This window comes from Mchenga conophoros, linkage group LG5 (assembly GCF_057382185.1).
Source record: "Mchenga conophoros isolate Kocher_MC1m ecotype Shallow Benthic linkage group LG5, M_conophoros_male_GT1.1, whole genome shotgun sequence".
Lineage (NCBI taxonomy): Eukaryota > Metazoa > Chordata > Actinopteri > Cichliformes > Cichlidae > Mchenga > Mchenga conophoros.
The window spans coordinates 26,270,413-26,296,423 of NC_140530.1; the positions used below are offsets into that span (position 1 = coordinate 26,270,413).

The 26,011-nt window shown below is 39.8% G+C and overlaps 3 protein-coding genes across 3 annotated transcripts; all 3 read right to left on the bottom strand.

Annotated features, from left to right (window-relative positions):
- Positions 1–2,025: 2,025 nt before the first annotated feature.
- Positions 2,026–4,324, bottom strand: LOC146574713 (E3 ubiquitin-protein ligase TRIM39-like). Its single transcript, XM_085274627.1, has 2 exons — positions 4,176–4,324; positions 2,026–4,057 (listed from the first exon to the last, which is right to left on the bottom strand). Exon 2 carries the CDS (start codon positions 4,038–4,040, stop codon positions 2,661–2,663), a length of 1,380 nt encoding a protein of 459 aa, XP_085130753.1. The 5' UTR covers positions 4,041–4,057; positions 4,176–4,324; the 3' UTR covers positions 2,026–2,660.
- A 420-nt stretch (positions 4,325–4,744) lies between these two features.
- Positions 4,745–7,938, bottom strand: LOC146574714 (zinc-binding protein A33-like). The gene is made up of 2 exons (XM_085275599.1): positions 7,802–7,938; positions 4,745–7,715 (listed from the first exon to the last, which is right to left on the bottom strand). Exon 2 carries the CDS (start codon positions 7,696–7,698, stop codon positions 6,196–6,198), a length of 1,503 nt encoding a protein of 500 aa, XP_085131725.1. The 5' UTR covers positions 7,699–7,715; positions 7,802–7,938; the 3' UTR covers positions 4,745–6,195.
- Positions 7,939–9,927: 1,989 nt separating this feature from the next.
- Positions 9,928–24,484, bottom strand: osgn1 (oxidative stress induced growth inhibitor 1). The gene is made up of 8 exons (XM_085274629.1): positions 24,314–24,484; positions 17,086–17,148; positions 15,952–16,088; positions 15,677–15,868; positions 15,319–15,410; positions 14,279–14,478; positions 13,728–14,071; positions 9,928–13,620 (listed from the first exon to the last, which is right to left on the bottom strand). The coding sequence occupies exons 2-8, from the start codon at positions 17,141–17,143 to the stop codon at positions 13,042–13,044; spliced, it is 1,602 nt and encodes a 533-aa protein (XP_085130755.1). The 5' UTR covers positions 17,144–17,148; positions 24,314–24,484; the 3' UTR covers positions 9,928–13,041.
- Between the last annotated feature and the right edge of the window lie 1,527 nt (positions 24,485–26,011).

Sequence of the window (26,011 nt, forward strand, 5' to 3'; positions counted from 1 at the left end):
GGTGATGTTTGACAGATATTCATTAGTCCATCTCCTCCCGACTTCCTCTGACATACTGAACTCTGTGCCACGTTTTCCCAGCATGCAGATCTTTTGGGACAAATTTTCCTGGTTGAAGTGTGGGGTGGGGGGACAGAGGTAAACTGTTTGAGGTAATATGGCTCTAGGCCTCTGAAATCATCTGAAATCATGGAGGCAAGGTGGTAAGTGTATGGGTTTTTAAAAAAATAAAATAAATGACATAACATTAATTACCTATAAAACTGTGTTTTATAGCAATCAGTAGATCTGCAGACATATATGAGATCAAGGAACAAACATTCAGACAGACTGAATATTTCACTGAGTTTACCATCTGGTACAGTACATTGTTTACCCCAACAAAATTTGTCCCTTGACAAATGACTCAATATTTGTAAGTCCTCTTTGAAGGCATCGTTTTGTGCTAGTTTAATAAGCACAAGGTCAGTTGTCAGTGTTCCTGTCATGGACATTTATGGGTTTTGCTGTTTTGTCTTTTTTGGCTAGTTGCTGAATTCCCTGGATTTGCTGCTGTATGCCATTGTGGAAATGTTTACGTTTGTCAGAATTTTTTTTCTCTTTCATTACTTTTGTTTGTGGTCCTTGTTTCATGGCCTGGGGTCAGTTTACCCACTGTTTTTTGAGTTTGTTTGGACCAAAATTAATACTGTAACCATAAAAAAAAAATTAAACTATAAATATTTTCAAATAATATAACTAAGCAGATCCACTCAGAAAACAAACCAAAAATCAAACTGAATTAATTTTTTTTTGGATGGAATTCAAATAAAAGCCAATTAGAAAATACAAAACTGTAATAACTCTGCTGAGAACAAAGTTCTTCAAATATCCACTTCCACCCAAAACAAGGATACAACAAAATCATGAATGTTTTCCATCCTTCACGTGCATTTTGAAGATTAAGATTTGGGTTTGAGAACAGTGAAGTGATACTAAAAAAGGAGAACATCTCTTGTTTCATGCTGTCATACCTAGCTTTTGTGGAAATGGTTCACTAAGTGGTTAACCCGTGGAAGTGTCTTTGCTGATGAATGATTGCAATCCGACCGAGCGTGGCATGATCGGCGACATGGCCGTCTCCTGTGATTTATAAAAGACTTAGAATAGCAGGTTTAAGTTTCCCATGCCTGGTAACAGGCACCAGAATGACTCCATCAATCATTCCAGTATTTTTAACTATGTTTCACATGTTAGCGAGAACACAAGAGTTGGGAGGTCGCCTTGTAATCGGAAGGTTGTCGGTTCGAGCCCCGGCTTGGACAGTCTCGGTCGTTGTGTCCTTGGGCGAGACACTTCACCCGTTGCCTACTGGTGGTGGTCAGAGGGCCCGGTGGCACCGGTGTCCGGCAGCCTCGCCTCTGTCAGTGCGCCCCAGGGTGGCTGTGGCTACAATGTAGCTTGCCATCATCAATGTGTGTGTGATTGGGTAGATGACTGGTTGTGTAAAGCGCTTTGGGGTCCTTAGGGACTAGTAAAGCGCTATACAAATACAGGCCATTTACCATTTATCATAGGGAAAATTAACATTAAATTACCAACCAATCAGCACATTAAAGATAACAGTGATAACACAAACCTCTGGTCCTGTAGTCACGGAGATGTGATTTGATGTTACTGGATGGAACAGAATAACTAACTTGAAGAAAACTAAATAAAATATCCAGCTAATTTTTTCAGGTTTAGTCCCACTTAATCCAGTTTGTCAACAAAACCAACCGAGCAGGTATTGGTGCAAATGTTTATTGAGAATAGGATGTCTACATGATAACTTGTGTTATAAAACCTATTACATCATCAGTTTTCCCCTGATAAATCATCCATATTACAGTGCAGGAAACCAAAACAAATACAAGCTGCACTCAAATGACAACACCTGGAACTAACAGGAACTGAAATAGAAAGAAACATTCAGAAGGAAATGAAAACGAAATGCATTGTTGGGAAAACATTTCAACATAAGAGAAATAAAGAGCTGACTCGCTATAGTGTAAAGTATTTTAGTAGCCACATATTGGATAACTGAATTCAAACATAAAAACAGACAGACCTCATACATTTAGTAGATAACATATCTGTTGACCTCCTAAAATGAAAACTGTTTAACTGGAGCAATCCACATAAATGCCAGATAATCTGTTACTTACACAAACACATCATTTTATACATTCAAGCATTAAAGCTGAGATTATCACTTCTCTTTTGTATGATTACCAAAGTGTCTCATAAACAACACAAAAGAAGGATTCATCATATTGGACTGAAATTCAAATTCAGTTGAGACTCGTTACAATCAGTCGCCCCAAGGTTTTTTAGGTTGTAACAGTTGGTATCACAGAATTTAAAAGCCACCTTACATATGGTTATAAAGCTATAAAACACCGTCCTCTGAAAAGGATTTGTACCCCAAATCTATATAAACAAACTGCCCCATTAGACTAAGCTGAATCATTTCTCTACAGTTAAATAGTATTAATATGAGATAAATGTGTCATAACTGTGAAGTGTATTTATTTATTTTAAACAAGGATAGTTTTATCATGTGAGCTCTCTAACTAGTTGTCATGCAATTTGTGTGTTTATTTCCACCACTTCTGGCTTCATGGCTATAAACTACCACTCTACTTCACTGATGCGGGCAACATCTTCAGTGGGATTTTACTCAGATTACTTACGTATGGAAACATCTTCTCAGTGAAAGTGTGTGTGAAGGTGTGTATTTGTGTTTTGGTGTCAGGATCAGAGAATGACACCTTCCCCCTGTTCCAGTCCAGCTGAACTCTGACCTTCTTGACCGCCTTTAAAAAAAGAACGATGGAAGACTCTGGCAGGGAGCGCACGGTGTATTCACCTTTATAAAACCCTAGCCTCCATAATCCAGATTGCGGCTCTCCCTTCCTTTTGACAGACTCTGCTAACACACCGACTTTCCAGTCTGTGCTGTTTCCAACTTCAACATCCCAGCTGTGAGTGCCTGAATAAAAGCCCTCGGAGGCCATAGCAATCGGGTAGAAGTCAAACCTCTCTGGATTGTCGGGAAGCTGCCGTTTCTCACTGACGCTCACACCGGTCAGATCTTCAGAGATGAGGAGATTTGGCTGGGCAGAGTTTGGGTCCAGAATCACAGGAGAGTAGGAGACCATCTTCTTCATCTTGTTCCAGATGTTGTAACCCAGGTTGCCCAGGTGTTTGGCCACATCTATCAGAGCTTCTGAGACCAGCTGTGGGTCATCCAGCTGGGGGTACAGCTGGACCATGTTCATTGTACCCTTGTAGTCCTGCAGAAAAGCGACGTTTTCAGCTTTCAGCTCCTCCTCTGCAGCTCTGATTGTGGCCGAAAGAGCTGCCATCTCTCTGCTCAGAGCAGCAATCTTCTCCTTCATCTGCTGACTCTTCTCTTGCTCTTCTATATTCAGAACAGCCAGCCTTGTCTTCTCTTCCTCATCTAGAAACATGCGAAACTTCTTAAACTGCTCCTTGATCTGCTTCTCTGTTTGTTGAGCCTGGGTCTTAATGTGTTGCTCTGTTATATCAAAGTTTCCCTTCGCTTTTTGTAAGACCTTCAGTTTGTCCTGTAATGGTTTTAGGGATTTCTGAAGCTCTTCCTTGTGATCCTGCGCGGCCTCATCGATGGGCCAGAACTTGTGGTCGACGTGTGCTCTCGAATCACGACAGATGACACAGGCTGGCTCCTGATGGTCCAGACAAAAGAGTTTGAGTTTCTCAAAGTGCAGACAGCACAAAACCTCAGACCCTGCCGAAGCGCTCTGATTTTTCTTTTTTAAGTAGGCCTCAGCGAGGTTCTTTAGGACCAAGTTACAGGGTGGGTCACTCTGCTCTGACATTTTCTTACAGACTGGGCACTGCTGTTCCAGCTTCTGTGCCCAGCAGTTCTTCAAACAAGTCTTGCAGAAGCTGTGGCTGCATGACAGGAAAACAGGATCCCTAAAGATGTTATGGCAGACGGGACAGGAAAGATCCTCCTCGGACTGGAAAGACATCTTTTCTCAGAGAGAAGCTGAAAATGCACCGAACAGAATTGTATAACAGGAAGGCGGCCAGGTTTACTTTCACTTTTGGTTTGTGTTATAAACATAATATTTCGTCTCCTTAGAAGGGAACAAATGAACTCTTACCTTAACTATACTAGTTTCGCCTTGTTTTCCTTTCTCTGTTTTGATTTTAACCTTGAGATAAATTTCTCACCCAGACAACGCTTTTGTTTTTCTCAGAGGAAGAACGCCCAGGCTTCCTTTTTTGTTTTGTTTTTTTACCCATAGCTGAAAGAGCGTAGTCAGGTGGGCGGAGACAAAGGTGTGACCTGTTTTAAAGTGCTCCTAAACTATTCCCATTTTAAAGCTTTTTCAGCAGTACAGTAGTTCAGACATGGAAACAGACAAAAAATAAACTCAACAATAACAACAGCTGTCTTATTAAATTAAAGATTGTGGAGGTATGTAAAGACTACAGGAGAGGCCTCAATATGTCTCACTCCAACTTTATTAACGGCTTCACTAGAACTCCGTATACAAAAAGCGCCAAACCTCCACCCCATCACTTCCCTTAACCTTGGGTGTGAGTGGAGCCACCTGGTGGTCCGACCCCCCACCCCAAACACACGTGAACGAGGCTGGTGTAGGCGGGCAGGACAGGCAGTCGGTTGGAGGGTGCTCCTGGGGGAAAACCAGAGTCCATTCACCCCGTGGCAGGAGGGCGGCCAGAAGAAGAAAAGGATGAGGAGGGGCTCTAACTGATAATGAACATAACTACAGGCTTGGAGGTCCTAAAAGTCAGGTATAAAAGGAACGGTCTGGGGGTTTAGAACACATTTTGTGTAATTATAACAATGTGATTTATGACCCTGTTACACAGACATTCAGTGTAATACAATCAATTCACTGATCTTAATGTTCTCAGGTAGGATGGCTCAAAATACTTGTAACAATCAGAGTAACAAAATGAGTATTAAAACAAGAAAAAAGAAGAAAAACCAACAAAAATGTTTTAATTATTCAGCTGTGAGGTCATTTTTTAATAAAAGAGATTTGTTGCATATTTAGTCTTTTAGGGACTCATCATGTGAACATGATTCATACTTTCAGCTTTTTGAATAAAAGGCAGTTTTATTTTCTATTGCAGCCCCAAATGTAATATTATCAGACAAGATTACTTTGTACTTTGAAAGTCTGTATGGATTTATTTACACATTTCAACTAAATGTTGAATTTGGGGGTTTTACCTTAAGAGCTAAAAAAGATCATTTTTTGACATTTGAAACATTTACATCTTCAAAAACTCTGAGGCCAAATGTACAACACTGAATTGTTTACACCGAGTCAAACCTGCTTCATCAAAGGGGTTCAGTGTTCCTTTGGGTCAAAGGGGCCACTGATTTATCCGTGTTCACCTCTTTAAGTTCACTTTGTGTTTGTCTCCACCTAGTGGTCGATGAGAATTACTGCAAATCAGTTCAATCATTTACCTTCTACCAGACAAAAGCTCTTCTCAATACTCAGTTAAAATGCAACAGAGTAACCAGAGAAAAAATGAATTCAAAATGAAATATATTTACCGTTTAGAAGATAACAAACAGCTGCAAATATTGTTAGTTTGATAAAAAATAGTCTACTTCATGTGTTGCAGCCAGTGTTTTTGACAGTCACAACCTCATAATACAACCTTTTGTTTATACTTATAGTGTCTAAGTGATCTGTCTCTGTATGACACTAAGGTGTTATACAAGTTTGTGTATGCACCATAAAATAGGGCTGTGTAATCCTGTGTTCCTTTTTATTCTGTTGTACTTACCTTTCTTTATCGCTGTGGCCACTTTCACTGACAGCTGCAGCCAATCCCTCTGTGCTTGACTAATTGAACTGGACCTAACTACTCTGTGCTCTTAGTGCCTTTTTAGCATTTTAATAGAATTAGCTATCAGATCATTTTCAGTGCAGAACAAAATATCATTTGTTTTATGGATTTTATGGTCCAATTTTGTTGAGCTAGTATTTCTTTTTAGTTTGTTGTTTATCAGCTTTAATTAGCAGGAAAGAACTGCTTTGCGCAGTTTTTGCAGTTTGCAACCAACCTAGTATTTTATAGGTTTTAGGGTTTTTTTTACACTTGAAGGGAAAACATTGGTATGTGGCTATAGTGTCAGTCATCATCATCATCATCAACAACATCAACATCATGAATAACATCATCGTCGTCATCAAGAATGCCATTAACTGCTTCACCACCTTGATCGTGATCTCCTTCACTATCAGAGTCTGCACTGTCATGAGACACTCGTGGTAATATCTTCAATGGCAGTTCGTTCTTGGTGTAAACAAATGGAAAAAGTTTCTGAGTGAAAGTGTGTGTGAAGGTGTAAATGTTGATGTCAGGATCAGAGAATGACAGCTTCCCGCTTTTCCAGTCCAGGCAAACTCGGATCCTCTGGAGCTTTTTCTTTGGATGAAAGGAGGACGAATCTAGTGGGGAACGTATGAAATAACTACCCTTACTGAACCACACAGCCCACAATCGACACTTAAAGTCTGTTTGTCCCTTTCTTTTAGTTGATTCTTCAGCCACACCAACTAGCCAGTTTGGACTGTCTCCAACTTCAACATCCCAGCTGTGAGTCCCTGAGTCGAAACACTCTGAGCCCAGGACGATCGGATAGCCATCAAACCTCTCTGGATTGTCAGGAAGCTGCTGCCTCTCTCCAAGGCTCACACTGGTCAGATCTTCAGATATGGAGAGGTGTGATTCAGCTGTGTTTGGATCCAGAATCACAGGGGAGTAGGAGACCATTTTCTTCATCTTGTTCCAGACGTTGTAGGTCAGGTTGCCCAGGTGTTTGGCCACATCTATCAGAGCTCCTGACACCAGCTGTGGATCATCCAGCTGGGGGCACTGCTGGACTCTGCTCACTGCAGCCTTGTAGTTCTGCAGGAAAGCAATGTCTCGTGCTCTCAGCTCCTCCTCTGTGGCTCTGATTGTTTCTGAGAGACTTGCTATCTCTCTGCTCAGAGCTGCAATCATTTCACTCATACTCGCACTCTTCTCCTCCTCTTCCTCTCTCAGAGCAGTGATCCTGGCCTCCTCTTCCTCTTGCAGAAACTGGTGAAGCTTCTTAAACTGCTCCTTGATCTGCCTCTTTGCGTGAAAGGCCTGAACCTTAATGTGTTCTGCTGTTTGAACAAAGTTTCCTTTAACTCGTTCAAAGGCCTTCAGTTTGTCCTGTAAGGGTTTCAGTGAGATCTGGAGCTCCTTTCTGTGATCCTGCGCAGCCTCATCGATGGGTCTGAATCTGTGGTTGCTGTGAGTTTTTGAGTCTCTGCAGATGAGACACGCTGGCTCCTGATGGTCCAGACAGAAGAGTTTGAGTTTCTCCGAGTGCAGACCGCAGAGCGACTCGGACTCTGCTGAAGAACTCTGATTTGTCTCCAGCAAGAAGTTCTCACACAGGTTCTTTAACACCAAGTTACAGGGTGGGTTTTTCTTTTTAGATGCACTCTTACAAACAGGACACTGGCGTATTTCTTTCTTTCTCCACCATCTTTTCAGGCAGTTTCTACAAAAGCTGTGGCTGCACGACAGAACAACAGGGTCTCTGAATATGTCTCGACAAACGGGGCAGGACAGCTCTTCTTGGATTCCAGACGACATTTTATCTGTGACTGACGCTGTTAACAAACCACACAAACAGGAAGTTAGAAACTTACTAATCTATAGAAGGTACTTCCACATTTTTAGGGCTCTAAAAACTCACGTAAACGAGGTGAAGTAATCCCAAATCTCTTCTCCTTCTGTGGGTTTTGTCTTCTGGTGAATAATATTGAATTTTTTTTTACAGAGTTTGAAGTTTCCCCTCAGTTGAAAAAGATCTGCTTCCTCTTTTTAGTAACGTAAGTCAGGAAACACGTGGAGCGCGCTCATACGTCAGAGGTGCTACATCACTTTAAATTTGTTTATAGTATTGAAGATATCAGTTAAAGAGACAGCATCATCTTCCGTGGATTATTTTAGCCTCTATCCACCAAGATGAGTTCATATAATGTATCATGATTTTTTTTTTTTGCCTCTGTGCACCACGAAATTTTTTTTTTCAATCAGTATGTGATTGAAGTCCAGATTTTCAAATTTAACTCAATGAAGTTAATGAAAAAAAGTCTTTGTGTAGGAATTACATAGATTTTTATACAAAGACCCCCATTTCACAAGCTCAAAATATAATTAGACAAACCAACGCCTTGAACATGGGCTGCTTTTGAAACAGCTCTTGTTGTCAGTGACTGTCAGAAGTCTATAACTGCTTTTCTGCAACTGCGCAATCTCTTTTACATTTCCGGCCTTCTTCTTCTTGAGTGTAACCAGTGGTTTGCGCCTTGATGTAAACCCTCCTCTACATTCATGAAGGTATTTATAGATTGTGAAGTTTGTTTTTCTTAACCATGGAAAAAATTATGTGATCATCTTCTGCAGTTGTCCTCAGGCCTTTTCATGTTGCTGTGCTTGCCAGTGCAATCATATTGAGAGTTTGAGCAAACAGCTAACAACGCACTTTCAAGACTCTTTAATTTTGTAGCATCTTCAACTTAAAAAAAAAACTAACTTGAGACTTGAGTCAGTGTGAAGTGGCATCATATGTCTCTAAAAGTAGAATTTTTAGGTATCTGTACTTTATCTTAGTTTTTATTTTTCTGACAACTTTTTAATTTTATCAGTGACACATGATAAACTGTAGATTTAAATTTTACATGTAATGTCATAATTTTAATTACTTATTGGATTTTATATGTGTTATGATAAATTATGTATTTTCATTTTGTGAAATCTCCAGCAAAATAAACAAAGCTATACAAACTTAGTTTATTCAAATACTGGGTAGTTTTGTCCAAAATAAACAGGTTAGTTTGCAGTACTGTGGCGAATTCACAGTAAAGCACTGTGTTGGACTGATGCAAGGTGGTTGTGGTGCTCATGGTTTCATTTAGATTTAGGTTACATCAAGTGTAGCAAATTGCATTTAGGTTGACGATGCTTGGACTAATTAGCTAAATTTCATCTCTATACCAACTGTATACTGTCTAGCATAAAGATAGTGTAAACAGTGTAGGGGATGGACGTCAGTCAAGACAGCAGGTCAGCTGATCGCTGCATGTACACTAAGAAAATCTACCGAAGCTCACAGTAGAAAATTACTGTGAGTTGTGATTGTTTTCCGTGTGCTGAGCAACTAAACTGTTTCGATCATTACCTGCTAAATCCCACTGTAACTCCCGATTGTACTAATTTTCCTGTTTAGGTGTGGAGGTGAATTCACCATCTACAATGTAAGGAACAGAAAATTGTTATTTTTTAAAACTCTCTTTCACTTCATGTGTCCTACATAACAGATTCAAGCTTTCATGAGAATTAGAATTTAGACTGGAGTAGCATTTGCGTCCTCATGTACTAATATTGTTTTATATTATATTAATATAGTGCATGGTTCAGTTATCTTTTACAAGAATGGTTAGCAGAATTGTCCTTCAAAGAAGTACTTTTTTCTTTCCTGCGAGTACATTTCAGAGCCTGTATTTCACTTTTACTTGAGAAAAACAGCTGCTACAGTATTTCAGCTGTTACTGGAGTATTTGTAAACACAGGTACTTGTACTAAAGTAAAGGAAGTCTGTACTTTTGCCATCTGTGATAAAATGTAAGATGTAATGAACTACTGTTGCAGTGAAATGACAATAATTTGTATGCATAATCATAAAGATCTGATGCGAAATTATTTGCAGATATGTATTTTTTCCAAGTTTAAAAAGACAAAAAAGCAAGGAAGGTCCAAAGAGCGGGACAAACACATTTTCATAAAATCTGCTGTTTAATAAAAACCATGGCACAAATACAATGCGGAAAAAAATTGAAGTTTTACACAGATGAAAGTTATCGATCTATAAATCACACAATTTTGTGATTTAAAAATAACATCTAAAGACAACCATGTGATTTTACTGCATTAGAAAAGAGACATTCAGATGTTTTTACTCTGCTATGAAACAAAATACTAAGCCATGAATAATGAGTCTTAAGGCACTGCTGGCTCATATAGATCACAGTTCAGTATACAAGTCAAAAATACCTAATTGATGGTGACAACACCAACTCTGTCTGTAGAAATATTTAGCCAATAAATACATTAGTAAACTGACCAAATACACAATACCAAATTAAGTTTTTGCATTAAAAAAAAATCAAACTTATCATCTCTTCGCAACTTTTCAGAATCAGTCGTAAACGCACAGATGTATAGATGTTACGTTGTGCTCTGTAAACTTATGAACTTAAATATATATATAGTAATTTAATTTATTGATAAAAGATGTTATCTGGATCCAGAAATCTTTGTACCATTTAAACTACAATATTGCACCACTAACTCTGGTTTTGTCATTTCTTGTTTAAATTTTAAGCGCTTAGCAAAGAAACTCTAGTTTTTTTTTTTTGTTTTTTTTAAAGAAATGTTAGTACATATACTAATAAGAAGCTCAATCTAAATGCAAAAGACTACAGCGATGGTATAACAGGCGTTATTTTATAACCCATGAAAACAAAATCAGTGCCAGTCAGTTTGCAGCTAAACATAGTCACCTAAAGAAGAAACACGATTTCCTCTTTACTACTTTCAATCTGAAGTTGAATTGCATATTTGTGGCATTTTTTTTTACATGTTAAGTGACAAGTTTAAATCAGACTGTCTGTACAGTGCATCAAACTAAAAAAAAAAATCTGAGCTCTTTAAGTCGATGGTAAATGTTTTATTCTTTCTTTAGTATTTTAGCTTTTCTGCAGGTGGACTCCTCAGTGTTTGCAGACAGCTGTTTAGCCTCGACATGCATCTGTCTGAGGGAGTAAGGTTAGCGCACAGCCAATAGGAAAATATACGCAGCCTGTGCAGGGCCAATGGTTATGTGGATCTTGACACGCTAAGAACACTCCTGTAAAATATATTCTGAATTTCAAAAGCTTTCTTTCCTGGATAACCCCGTGAGGTCTAACCCACCCACCACTTTACAGACATTAATTAATCCTGATCCTAAACAAATGGAACAATTCCAAGAATAATTCCTCTGTAAAGTTTTTTCTTTGAGACCAGACTTTATCCTTGTCTGGGAAACAGAGCCTGTATGCTTTTTAGAATGTGTGTTGGTTTGGAGCCTCGCTTGGTACCAAGCTAATCACAATGTGCAAAACCAAAATTTACATTCAGATAGCAAGGCCTGAAAACAGTGTTTCAGGTACTTGTGATTGCCAAAGATGAACTCGGAGGGTTAAATAAATTTAAGAAATTTACAGCTTCAACAAATATTAGTATAAAAATCCAAAACAAAAAAAACCAAAACATCTTTACTGCATATAGTTAGCTTTTTGATGCATGGAAAATTTCTTTTGAACAGTCAATGTGAGGAAGACATGGAAACTACCGGCCATCTATATATACATAAACTACAATCTCATTACATTAAACCTTATTTGCAGTGGAAGTAATACTGAAAAGAAAAAAAAAAGTCTTTAGAAAAAAAAAATGTATTAACAAAAATGCACAGGTGAGCTGTTGCATCCTGATTAAGCAAATCAGACTTTGTGTGGTGAAAACATTTTAAAGTGCACTGAAGAAATCCACATGTTGGTAGATTAATGTGTAAATGACATTCACTGTTGTACTACTTCAATACAAATAGGGCTTAAAATAGTTCTCACTCACAGTGAAGCCAAAACCGAATGTTGTCAAAGCTTCAGATTAAATGTCATCACCGACAGAAATTACAAAAATATTCTGAGTTGTTCTGTTTTTGTATAAAGTAGAAAATATTTTTATACTTTAGGATGTAAAAAGATACACAGATGGGTACAGTTACAGCTTTACATAGAAAAACGAGAGGTTGGCGGGTTCAGAAAACAGCAAAACTCAATATACAAACAATATTGTTAGTGTTACAAAATTAAATAGGACAGTGGCAATAACAGAATAAATTATTAGCTATGGAAACATGTTCATTATCCTCACTGTAGAAAAGGCTGAGGATGAGACGACACGTGTCGGTTTGGTCACATATGGTGCTGCTGGCTGATTAAAGTTTAATCAGGTGGTTACTGTAGTGAATAAGGCTCTCAGAGTGTCCAGAAACTCGAGCTGTCAGGACCACGTCACTCAAGTTTGTCCCCAGTCAGTCTTTAATAAACTCTCTGCCTTGCTCAAGTCTGACTTTCTGCTTCTTCACGTCAGTTTGTGTCCTCGCAGACATGCAAAGGTAATGACTGGTTATTCTGCCGCAGGGTACATTGGTGCTTATACTGAATTACAATTACTAAAACAAAATAATCAAGGTAAGGTGTAAACCTGAATATGGAATTATGCTCCTAGTATCTGGCCGGCAGGTGTCCTGAAACGGGCATTTCATGTAATAAGAGCATATACAAATAAATCCAAAAATGACTATTGAGATGAAATTAATAGAATGGGTCTAATTTAAAGGAGCAATTGGAGATCATTTGCATGATTTGACCACTAGGTGGTGATAGGAAAACATTTGACTGGTTCCTCTTTTTTAACTAAATGTAAAAAATTTTTTTATTTATAAATAAAATTTATGTTGACGTAGTGATATCTACCTATACAATTTGATGGGGACAACACAAACAGACCCCTTGTCTGTCCTCCACTGCATCCTTTGACTCATCTCTCCATCTCGCCTACTTACAAATGCCATCTGACTCTGGTGGAAACAGTGCAGCTGTTCTAACTGCCTCACATCTGGAGGCTTTTCTTTACCTAAGAAAATCAGAAGTCTTCAAACCAGTGCGAGTGCAGTCAGAGCTCACTTGCTGCCCGTTTCATAGGCAACTAATGGGCGACAATGACCTGACCTATGGCGTTTGAGTGTGGATTCCTCTGTGACATCACAGATTTGTGGTGATTGGTTGGTTTTCTTCAGTTTAAAAAATAAAAAATAAAAATCTGCTACACATCCACAAGGCAAACCTCTGGATCTGCCCGAGTCTGTCTGTCCACACATCTGTCCATTAGTCTGTCTATGCTTAGCTCGCCTTCTCCTTTTTCTGCCTCTTCCTTCTGTCTCTTGGTGAGGTCACTCGCGATAGCCAGCGCTCCTCCTTTTAGGAATCTGACAAAGTTCTCTCCTACAAGCGGCCCCATGGCGTACATGCCTGGCCCGTTCGCAGCAATCACCCTGTTTGTAAACGGGTCCACCTCAATTGGGTTCCTCCGGCATGAGATGGGCTCCTCAGGGTTCATGCCAAGCGAGCGCCCGTTATTGTCTAGAAAGGAAAGATTGGGGTGGGCGCCAATCAGAACCAGAGCCTTAGAGACCTGAACCACCGTCCGCTCGCCAGCGTCTGACTCTAGAACGCACTTTCGGTCAGGTCTGAACTCGACAACCCTGTGGCGCGGGAAGCTCAGGTAACCCGGGTACCGGGGGAGAGAGGAGGAAGAAGAAGAAGGGTTGGAACGATGAAGATTCTGCGTATGGTCCTGTTGTGAATTATTGCGTTGATGCTGTTGAGTCATCATCTGGTGAACCTGGAGGACAAAGTACAGAACAGAGGTTAGGCGATTAAAATCCTAGACGACCCGGTTCAGCTGCCATGACGATCAGTCAGGAAATTGAGTGGCTCTGCTCTCCTCACCTTGTGGTACTCTGGGTAGAGCAGTTTAGGCAGCTGGTTGAAGATGAGCTCTGGGTCGTTGACTGACCGTCTGAAGGCGTGGTAGACAGGGGTGTTGAGATGGTGGGTGGCAAGTACTGCGTCGGCTGCCGTAAGTCCTGCCCCCACCACCAGAACTGGGTCTGACGACTGGTCGAGCTCACCGCGAGCGATGGCTGCCTCTAGATCCCAGAATGAGTGGCACACGAAGGGCAGGGACTCGCCCTGTGCACCGAGTCTGGCCGGGATGTCATGCGTGCCCGTCGCCAACACCACATTGCGTGCTAACACGGAGAAAGGTACCTCCTCTGAAAGCGTGGAACCATCTAAAAGTAGGAGAGAAGAATCAATAGGTGAAAATCGGCTTTACTGAGAGGCTGCATGAAGTCCATATTAATATGATTTTGAGCAGTGAATCAAGCAAAACTACTTTAGTGCGGTCCTAGAATCCTAATATTCAGCTGGCAATGTGCTTTAACACTTTATAACACAACAAATCTTAACAGTGATCAAGAGAGTTTCATTCACTGTACCTCCAAGCTCTTCCCCCTCTCTCCGCTGCAGTCCTGTCACTCTCCAGCAGGGCGGCGACCCCTCCTGGCTGATAGGCTGCCTGGTCACAGAGGTGGCTAAAGTCCCACAGGCAAAGTTCTGCTCCAGGGACATCTGGGAAACGTAGTGCTGGTAGTAGGAGGCGATCTCTGCTGGTGTAGCACGGTCATTTCGCACATTTCTGTTGTGAAAGAAACACGAAAATACATTTGGATACAGGTTAAACACGTATTTGTTTACAGACACAGGACATGAAGACGAGTATTAGGGATCAGAAAGAAGATATTTACTATCGAAGTTTTGATTAAAAAAAAAAATCTGTAAATGAAAGAGTTGTTGGGGCGATATTGAAACACAAGTCTGAGTGTGGCGCACAGAAATTAAAGACCACTGTTCTGCTGCTATGGTCACAAATTGCTATTTTATGTAAATCAAGTGGGTCCAGCTGGGCTGAGTCATTTGAAAAACAAATTAAAGAGTGTGACGCATGAAGATCAATGGCTTTGTTCTTTTATTTCTCTGCTCAGCTTACTCAGAAGAGTACTGTAACTGTATTTTCTTTGTGGTAAAAAACTTATTAATTTAGGCCTCCAAGTCTTAATTTCATCAATTTTCATTACATTATCAATTTATTTTCATTTATATGACCAATACATCTCCTCAAAGTCATTCTTGTTCTTAGCAGCCTCACTGCAATGACAGCTTGAGTCTAGTCTTAATAATCAGGGCTGTGGGGATTAAATCCAAGTATAAGCTAACTACAAGAGCAGCTCCATCATTGAAACTCAAACCCCATTTAGCTTTAGGTTCTCAGCTCGTAAACATAAGCCCGGGTGGTCAAGATTTGTTATTAATAAAGGTAATCAGATAGTATTTGTCCACTGTGGAGACATCTTTTTGTACACAAGCCTCTCTGCCAGGAGCTTTATTACAGTTGAAAACTTCATGAACCCTGTTGAGTGTTTAAACAACACGTTGTACACGCTCTGTACACAAAGTGGCGGTTTTATTATGAGCAGACCTGCGTTTGTCTCTCATCCAGTCCTTCAGCTTCAGCCCGGGAAGCTCCATCCAGTTAGCCAGGCTCAGCGTCAGCATGGAGCCCTCCATTGCCTGCACACAGCACACACATTGTTAACACTTTTGTTATTCAAATCCTGTTTGCCTTCTATCGCGTGCACATCAACTTCTGTGTGTAAATAAGCAGCTGGCAAAACATTTTTTTTATGTGTTTGCTAACCATATCTACTTTACGATCGAATTCAGGCCATCTTATAAAATAACATTTTATGATGATAAGGACTAAACAGACGACTGTTTATCCTTCTGCTTACACAAAACAGAATGGGTTAGCCTTTAAAACCTATTCTGTAACTTACATGCCAGGCTCCTCCAGGTGGTCCCTTCCCCAGCACCAGGTGGGGAATGGCACGCTCTGGCTCGTATCGCCATTCCAGCGGAGAGGTGTGGTCGAATCCGAAGTCGCTGTCTGGCAGCAACAATGAATCAAAGAGCACCGCTACGGGGTTGGACGACCGCCCTTCCAGCCCCTCACACAGGTACTCCAAGTCCTACAAAGGGAGCATCTGTGAGGCTCTGTTCACACTGCACTAATGCAACTTCACAACTTCACCGAGAAAAGAAAGACGTTTACCTGCTCCAGCAGCGACAGGTGAGGCTGCTCTGCCAGCTTGCTGTGCAGCAGGGGATTTGGATGTGATGCCTCAGGTGACAGGTAAGGGGTGTAACCTGATAACAGGTAGGACAGGCAGATGCCTGAGGGGCCATTACCTGAAAATAAATGAGAGGTAAGGTGGTGATTGGTTATACATTCAGAAAAAATGCAGTTTGGTTATTACCAATTTTACCGCACAGCTGAACACAGATCAGAAAAAAAAAGAAAAAGAAAATTTGAATAACTCAATTTAACTTCCAACAGAAACATTGCAAAAAACAAAAACAAAACCTGTCAATGAAAGGGGGACATTAAAGTCAGTGTGCTGCATGATTCAGGGGGTTTGGATACAGCACATACAAGAGGCCAGTGATTCAGCAAAACCACGTACAACAGTTGCACAGTCAGGTTATCCCACTTTCAGCTCTCTAAGTAATCCAACTGAACCTTTTTTTTTTTAACACAACAGCCTTTGCTGATGCGAGGATTCACTCTGATTTTTTTTCTGTGAATCATTAATCTGGATTCATCACTGATTCATGGACAGTAAAGCTCTTCTTTTCCATTAGTGAGCTGTAATGCTGCAGGAGTGTTCACCTGAACCAACAGTAGAAAAAAAACCCATAAGAAAGCCAGCGTTTGCATTTATAACTGAAAATGAGGAAAACCACAGTGGGTTTCTTTTAAAGTATTGCATTGTTTGCCTCACTTTTGTGCAACATCTGCTTCCCGCTGTTGGCGAGTTCATCTCTTAAAATCTAAGCCATATTTAGCCTATAACCAATTAATACCTTGGCTAACTATTAGGCTATAAAGTGGAATCCCAGAGTCATGCAAAAGACCATAGAAATGCAGACAAAGCAAAACTGGCACAACTCACTTTCAGAAGTATATTTCTTCTCATGCAGTTCCCTCTGAGCTCCATCACAATGATCCAATTTAATGTTTGTCAGGTTTATTTCAAAGCTACTGGCTAATGTTTAGGGTGTGAACTTCATTAGTAACTGCTGTAATAACTTAATCGAGCACACACCTAAACAAAGCTAATGACTGCTCCTTTGAGGTTTGTAACCGAACAATTAAAACTGCAGTTCTTCATGTGTGTTTTCTTACCAATGATCACCACAGGCAAGATGTCTCCAGGGAGAATTTCTTTGTCATGAAGGTCCATTTCAACTGCAAAGAGGAGAAAAGACATTTTTATACAAGACTGAGAAAGTAGTTCAACACAGTTAATGATTGTTGAGTCCAGTCAGCATTAACAATGGTGAGTCGAGTTCATTTTCATGTGACCTGTGGCACACACATGCACACACTTCCCCTGCAGAGCCTCAGTTTGACATCGTAGCTCGAGATGGCGTAGATAGAGATATGACGCTGCCACATACACCATAAACCACACAGGAAGACAGTCTCTAGAGAGACTTCATGTGAAGACGCTAATTTCTTCCTTGTTTACTCTCTGATTTAATTTTTTTCAAACCTGCAAGTTTGAAGCTGTACTTTACTATTCCTGAGTTTACAAACAAGTCAAGACATTAAGGTCAACTCAGTACATCAAGGTCGGCTGTAGAGGAACTAGATCTGTTACACACAGCAGTAGGTCAAGTGCGAGAATCAGTTTTACAACTAAAACACATCCACTGTAAGTTTAGACATTAACCCAGGGTGAAAAGGCATTAAATCAAATGTAATAACTCACTCCGATCACAAGATGCTTAAAAGCCTGAGGGCACACGACCTGTACTCACATCATATTTTACCCCCACAACATGCAGCGCGCCTCTTTTCCCCTGTTAAGTTTAACTGTTGTGGATTAGATCAACAAATTTGGCCTTGGAGAGTCTTTTATTTGCTTGGAATTTTCTAAACACAAAGCTAATCTTTAAGCACTTTCACTCATTTTAATGTGCATCAATGTGTTTGCTTTGTTTCTAACTTTATTTATTAAAGGAACCAAAGGCCTCAAATGCTAAAATAAAAATCTGTTTGAAATGAAGAAACAATTCACACTTTCATCTTTTTCTTTTTTTTCTGAAAGGAGACCTTGCTGAGGATTTTTTGCACAGTTTATGTACTAAAGGACCACAAGCCAAGCGCCATTTAGTCTGATTGTATTCATGACGAGTGAGGCAACCTCTGGAGCTCACACGATTAAAAAGGGAAAATGTGAGTTTGGCGATTACAAGTTGTTTCATTAAAGCTCTGACTGGCTGTTTCAGGTGATACAAACAAACGAATGATATAATTTATTTTGAGGACTTCCAGGAAAGACTATCAGCATGAGACGATGTTGATTATTTTGGCCTTGCAGGTCTGACACTGAGAAAGGCTCAAACTGAGTGTTTTGTGATCAGCCTGACACAAAAATGTGACCATGAAAAAACAAAAAAAAGGAAATATTTGGAGGTAAAAAAACAAAAATATTTGGAGTTCCATTAAATGAGAAAATCTTGTGTCCTTCAGCTGTTATCATGACCACGACAAGGAGGACGAAGCGTAGAAATGAACGACCGAGGAACTGATATTCAGGGAGGAACGTCTTACTTCGTATCGCCCCTGTGTTTACTGGGTACATGCCTCTCAGTGTGGTTTAAAATAAACATCAAGTCTGCTGGAATCTCAGTGTTTAGAAAAATTATTCCACAAGAAAAAGTGACAAATTTAACTCCCTTTTCCACCGGTCACAAAATATAGGCCTATATAGTCTAAAATTAAACAAAATTAGCAGAATGAATGAAAAAAAAAAAAAAAAAGATGGTGGTAAAAGAAATGGTCTCCAATACATCCTCATTAGAAGGAGCTCACTGCTCATCAAGTAGCTCTAATAAAGGTCTCACTCAAAGGGTCCCTGTTTTCTATCTTTAAGAAATATTTCAAATCTTTAATGCACTGGTGACAGGATGGAGGCTTTTTCCATTAAAATAAACAAAAAACAACAACAAAAAAGCACCAAACACCTTGCATGAACTGCAGTTTCAGCAGCCACAGAGGAGTGCCGCTGGTGTAACGGTGCCTTTATTTGTACCAAAACAGTGTGCAGTTACTTTTTCCCACCCCTGTGATGCAATGACTAGGAAATCTTTGCAAATATAGTTATTCATCACGGAAATGGGAGCAAGTCATTTTCCACATAGAAACTCTGTTTGTCTCTAACCCAACTCATTAAAACTTAACTGAATGCCCAATAAGTAAATTATGAAGCGTGGTGCAAGAGTGTAATGCATTTACCCCTTTGCAGACACTCTAGACAGATAGACAGACAACTGTAATATAGCTCATGATGTCAGCTAAGGTATGACGTTACTCATTTGCACAGACCTGCCCCTTTACATAATCTGCTAAGTCATGCTTACACAGGGGAAAAGAAAGTTACTGCAGGACATGGAGGGAAAAAGAGGATGACTCAAAACAAAAAACACAAGGTCAAGATAAGCAAAGCACTGAAAAGGGGCAAAGAAAAAAAAGAGGATTGACTGAACCAGAATCAGCGTGAAAAAGAAAAGTAGCTGCGAGAAAGATAGAGGGTTACATAATCCAGCCCAAACGGTGGCAGAGAGCCCAGTGAAGGCGGGCTGCACACACATACAGTCCATGAATAAATGAAGCCTAGTAGCTGTGTTTCCCCCTGGGATTGACCTGCGGGGATAATTACGCTTCCTTAATTTCTTTGGCACAAAATGCCAAAAGTGTTTTCCAGGGAAATGTGACTAATGTGCAGCACAGACGTCATTAAACACTTTATTTTCAGTGTTTATGCTTACAAAAAAGAGGACTTTAGCTACAGCATTAAATGTACCAAATAGGGCTGGGCCATATTATACCGTTCACGGTAATACCGGTATAATGTTAGGCAACGATAGGAAAATGAAATATCGCGATAGAATATGAGTAAAACGCGCATGCGCAGTGCCTTTGTTTTCATACACATGGCCGATTGTTGAGTGAAACAGATGAACCAGAATTGGTTTGTAAAAATGGTGCAACTTCAGTGATGTGGAACTGGTTTGGTGTTTGTCCGTCAGATACACAACAAAGCACATTTTTTTGCAGAACATGCAAGCGGCCGTCGTTAATGTTGTATTTGTCGGACTAAGATGCTCTTAAATCTGGGAGTAATCTGGGTCCTAAACTCAGTACACTTCAGGTCAAACAACACTGCAGCATCACTTAGAGTTAACTGTCTAAATTCTTTCATCTTTAATAAAACGATCAGCATTGCTGCTTTACCAGGTGTAACAATTCAGTTTAACTTCCAGGCATCCATGAAAACAAAAGTTATTACATTTAACGGAGTTAGAAGTTAGCAGGAAGCTAGCGGAAGTTAGCTCGCTAGTTTCGCTAGTTACCTAAGCATGATATTGCATGTTCTGACTGAGAGATTTCTGAAAAAAATCAAACGTACAGCTCTGCTATCACTTCCAACATAAATGAAGGCAGGAAACTAAACAGCAGTGACGTTTGTAGGGTTACTGAAGTTGGGCTAGCTGGTATATAATGATGTGATCGCTAGCGACACAGCTATGTTAGCATAACATAAACAGTGAAGCTGGAGGACGAACACTAACACTTTTCCACTTATAAAAGTTAACGTGAAGGTTCTTCATGGTTAGAGACAAATGCAATCGCATGGCAGGATGCTGTAAACGGACCAAACGTCAGTCAGGAGAACAACTGAGATAATCCATCCACAATACGAGGTTAGTCATTAATATACTGCAACAACATGGGAATAGAGCAGCTGCCAGAGAATTCAACATCAATGAATCAATGGTACAGAAGTGGAGGAAGCAAGAAGAATGAGTTTAATAAAGTTTGATTTATCTGACTGCTTTGTTTAGCTCAATGTGCCTTATGGTCCAAAAAATACGTACTGCACACTACAGTTTAATGTTGCAAAGCACCTCTTTTTAACTTCAGTGGATATTATATATGGTTATGCTCAGGATATGTCAGCCCATTTCTACTGGAAATGCCTTTTGGTTAAACTTTCAGCAAGGAATTTGCATTTGCACTGTTACAGTTTTATAAAGCTTTAATGTACATAAAAACCAGCTTCTTGTTTAAGTGAAAATTAATGGAAGGTTGTCTTTTTGCGCTAGTAATGTTGTGGAGTTGTATTTTGTCTCGCATCAATTATATCGTCGGTTATATCGTTATCGCAAATTTTCAAATGTATATCGTGATAAATATTTTTGGCCATATCGCCCTGCTCTAGTACCAAATATAACAGTTATGCCAAGTTGTTATCTCAAAAAAAAAAAAAAAAGCAAACTTAATGAGATGTACCAACTTCTGTGTATGGTACTTCCAAATTACTATAGTTTATCAGAGTAAAGAGTTACTCTTATTTTCAAATTAAACACTCATTTAAATTGTAATCTAAATATAAAAAGAAAACTAATGAGTCTGCCATGAGGTACTGTGCATGTTTGCTTAACTTCAGCACACCTGCAGTGATCTCTGGGTCATATTACAGTTATAAAAGTCATAAACTCTAACTGCGTCAACTGGATAAAACACAACTGACCAGTCATAGCAGTCATCATTCATGACCCGTGATACCTGACAGTATAGTCTTTTTTTTTTTTCATTAGTCATTGTGCCAAACACCCATTTTTATATTGGATGTTTCAGACTTACATGTTATACAAGTTCATTTCGGTATTCCCATTCCAGGTGTAATAAGAGGTCGTTTGGTATCAAAGCACTGGCCAAAGCAATATTGGCCAGTGAGACATAAAGGTCCTAAGTTAGACTACAAATACTGCTTTAAGAAGCTGGAGACGTGGTGGTGTTACAAGTAAGAAGTGCTTTTAACCTAAAACGGGACCTCGGTTTTACACCTTGATTTAATTATTATATTTTCCCCCAAAAGGAGGTTTCCATTCACCTTTACTGTCATCGAAATCCTTAATAAAATTAAATGTTGAACCTGTTTTGATGTTTTACTTTCAGTCCTTCTCTGAGAAGAGGCATACTTAAAAAAGTAATGAAGCAACTACACTTCCAGGTTGTGTATTTCCTTTACGGTAAGACTTATGTTTTTTTGTCAGCTGATACCGACAAATATTCAAATACTGTAAACCAGATATGTTTTATCACTACCTCTATCTCCCTATGTCTACCTGCCAAACAGGCTTTTCAACACAGAGCGTAAGCTTATTTTAAAGCATTTTTTGTTACACTTGCAGTAAGACTCATTTACTGCAAAGGAAAGTTTGTCCCGCCACAGGTGGCGTATATAATTAACTCAGTAACCACACAGCTATAACAATGACACAGCAGTTGTGTCTCGACTTATGTCAACTGCAGGTATGTGTGTGCAGTGTGCAGAGCCACAACAATATGGAGCCATGAAAGCCCTCATATTATTTCGAAACTACAGGGTGCAACTTCCTGTTAAGACTTGTCCTAAATCAGCTGCTCACCATTACATAATCAAATGTTTTGCTCATGCAAAAGACTCAAATCAGCAAATCGAAACATTAACTTAAAAAGCAGAAAACCTCCCACTTATTTAAAGACATATTTTAAATAACTGATGGCCCTTCGGGGGTGAAACTGAGGCACCATTTCTGATTTTAAACAACGGTCAGGCAAAGTCGTCTTTGCTTTACGTTTCTGATGAATGGTGCAAGCAAAGCAGTTACAAAAACAGGGGGAAAAAACAAAGCGTTGGTGAGTTTCTCCTCTTTTGTGCCCCTGTGAAGCTTGAATCTCTATGACACTGGATCAGATTCTCTACTCATCAGGCTGCAAATATAGCAAAGGCTTATCTAAACTCTTATCCAACTGCTGCTGCTATTTTAATACAGGCTCTCAATCTGAGCCCCTTGATTTTATGCAACGCCCTACATGAATCTGTTTCTACCTGTGGAAAATACTTGAGAAATGCTCAATATGGCACCTGTGCATACGTCTACCTTAAAGCTTCCAGCATCTGGCCAGCTAATCCGCCATATGCACCTGCCAGACGGCTAATGAGATTTCAGTTATGTCTGCCTAGACGCCTGCTGCAGTCTGCAAAGTGTAGGGAGAACCAAATCGGTTCCTGTGCAGTATTGGAAACTAAAACACTAAACACATAAGTATTCACACTTCTTGATCCTTTTCAGCCAGCTGTCTTCTGACTAGCTCCCCCTCATGAACAAAAGGCTAAAACAATGGGTGGGTGGGATTTCTGTGTGCTGACAGCCAGTGCTGTGTGCCTGATACAATCTATTTGGTGTCATTATCATAAAATATCCAAGAGTGGGGTTGTCTGCAGTCAGAATTTACTGTACATACACTGACCTGTTTGTCAAATTTAACCAGGTGCAATATGAGAACATCACAGTAGCAGTACCTTTATGACAGAGCATAAATTAAAGCCCTCTTTAATTTTGTCACCTGTCTGTATAAACTAAACTCTTTTCCCTGTGTTACTCAGTTTCCTTCTAGGGATTTTGGCACTGGGTGTCCCGACAGCCCTCTGACCTTCCTGTCAGTTTCCTGTGAACTCTCAGCCATCACTGTTTTAGCAAAACCACCACCCACCGACTCCACCTCAAGATAAACATGCAACTGAATTCTAAAGCTGTTTCTATTGTTTCAGCACAGTGAAGCAGTTATTGACATTAACAACTATAAAACTATGTGCAAAACCCAAAGTACCAAAACAAATCATTCACCAGCTATTGTGTTACAAAATGTAAACTTATAAAAATATACTTTTCCTATAAAAATACTGTTTAGCTTTGGTGTGATAATCTTTAGTATCCCTAAAATAATTTATATATTAAACTTAATGAAATATTTTCTACTTTTAATTGTACTAATATATATGTATTTATATATAGCTGTGTATAGGAAGCAAATGTGCTTTTAAAAAATTAATCTATAAACGTATCATTCTGTATTTATCTAAAGTTAACCACGCATGCTGTACCACGTGAATGTATATGATTCAGCATTGAGAGTACTTTTGGATGATGAAACTTTTCCAGGATTATGACGGACACTCAGATAAAGGGAACAAATACTTTTTTCCAGTAAAAATCCATTTTTTGTGCAGCACGTCTGCATGAGCGCTACAGATGTTATCTGCTCTGCATTCTTAAGGAAAACCCTAGAAACGTCTCTCCCCACGTTGCACTTGCACCCGCTCGGTCCGGTCGTGACCACCCACGCCCCTCCCCTGCCGGTCAGCTACGTGACTCACAGCTCCCAGCTCCGGCTGACAGGAGCCTGCCCTCACCATCTAACCGCTCCACGAACTCAGGACAATGACTCACGCCACAATGGATGCTCACCTAAATGAATGGATAAAGAAGAAAGATGGTGGCCTCGGGCTACTCACTGATTCGCGCCGGAGGTGAGGCTCTGTGTCCCCCGCGTGCTGTTTGAGCCTTTCAGGAGACACGAGGGTTTCACGTCTGTCTTCTGTTTCTGCTGCTTCTTCTCTTCTCTCAGTCTGTCATGTCGCGGCTCTGCCCCCTTCTTTTATAGCCGCCTTCTCTTTTTCCCCCCGCACGTGTTCAACGCGAGCCTCAAACTCCTGCGTCGTGCAGCACGTTCACTCGTTTAATGTAACAGTGCAGATGGCCCCTCCCCCGTCGACCAATAAGAATCACGCCTCTTTCCTAGACGCTGCCCCGGCTTTACCCCCTGAACGCCGCCATCTTTACGCTGCTACGTCGTCAGCGTAAAGCGAAGCAAAAATCGTCTATATTGCGAGATGGAGAGAGACGACGACAGGATGGACTGGATTTTCTTTCGTTATTGTTAAAACAAACGCCAGTCCTCGTGTCTGTATAACTAAGAAATAAATGCACAAGAAAACAGAAAAGAAATAAAGAAAAGACACATTTCTTATTTTATTATTACAGCATAACATAGTCATTGTCTCTGTATAAATAAAAAAGAGAGAAAAAAGGCCAAATTTAGATCTGCTTCTGGATTATTATAAATTTTGACTTTTAAAAAAATCTTACAGTATTTATAGTCGTTTTGCAGTGTGGATCTGCTTGTTTAAGTTTATTATTTAGAGAATCTCAGTTTAACTCCAGTTTTCACTTTTTCCGAGTTATTGGTAGCTTCTTCTATAACCTTATATAATTTTCTTAAACTAAAGCTAAAGATGTTTCCTTGAAATTTTTTTATTTCAGTTTCGTAAGCGTACATGATTGTTTCAGTAAGTTAATTAGTTTTTATTTTCATTTTTGTTAGTTAAATATAATATACTTTGATCTCTGTCCTGTCAGAAGCATCCTTATAATTCTTTAAACAATGGTATCATGAAAAACTAGCATTTAAATGTCGCATACTGATGAGAAAACCTTTGTTCCCATGTTTAGCTGTTTGCAGGATCCACATTTGATGTGTTCCCGTTTCACAAGACCTAACGACTGTTTTACCTAAAATTTGAACTTCCCTGATGCTTGTGAAGAAGCTGATGACTGCAAAACCAACATGCTGAACATCACTACAAAGCACTGGAACAGTTATATAATCCCTGAGCATTCAGATTTATTTAAATCATCAGAATCAGCTAAACTTTAATTACATAAAGATAAAGCAAATCCATGTACACATATAGAGTAAATAAAAGTAGTAAGAGACACACCTCTCACACACTTCTGTCTAAAAAGACTATAAGCTTTCATGGCTGACTCACACTGGAGTTCCTCCAATATGGCTGCCATACGTTACACCACACTTCATTCACAGCTGGTAAAGTTTAGTCGTGGTTGTGTATTTTTGTTGTTTACCCTGCTGTTAAAGCGACGTCGCGTTAACTTTTCTGCTAAGACTGTTTTATTCCGAAAAAACAGATTTCATCATGTGGCGTTTGAGTTTCCTGGAAATGCAAACAGAGTGGCCACTCCTCTGTTTCTTCCCCCTCTAAGAGCACCAGGTGCCCTTGAAACAGAGCACTGCATAATGACAGTTTAATAACCTGAAAGGTCTCATGTCTAGCTGATGTTTCTGAGATATTTTTATTATTAGGGAGTCACATTTCCTCTATTTCTATTTATTTGATATACATTTGTAAAAA

What these genes read in the sequence shown, in the direction of transcription:
- LOC146574714 (XM_085275599.1), bottom strand. Translation starts at nt 7,698, where the DNA reads ATGTCGTCTGGAATCCAAGAAGAGCTGTCCTGCCCCGTTTGTCGAGAC.
- LOC146574713 (XM_085274627.1), bottom strand. Translation starts at nt 4,040, where the DNA reads ATGTCTTTCCAGTCCGAGGAGGATCTTTCCTGTCCCGTCTGCCATAAC.
- osgn1 (XM_085274629.1), bottom strand. Translation starts at nt 17,143, where the DNA reads ATGGACCTTCATGACAAAGAAATTCTCCCTGGAGACATCTTGCCTGTG. An exon ending in CTTGCCTGTGGTGATCATTG is followed by an intron (nt 16,089 to 17,085) that starts GTAAGAAAACAC and finishes ATTTATTTTCAG; the next exon opens with GTAATGGCCCCTCAGGCATC. An exon ending in AGAGGGGGAAGAGCTTGGAG is followed by an intron (nt 14,072 to 14,278) that starts GTACAGTGAATG and finishes TCCTACTTTTAG; the next exon opens with ATGGTTCCACGCTTTCAGAG.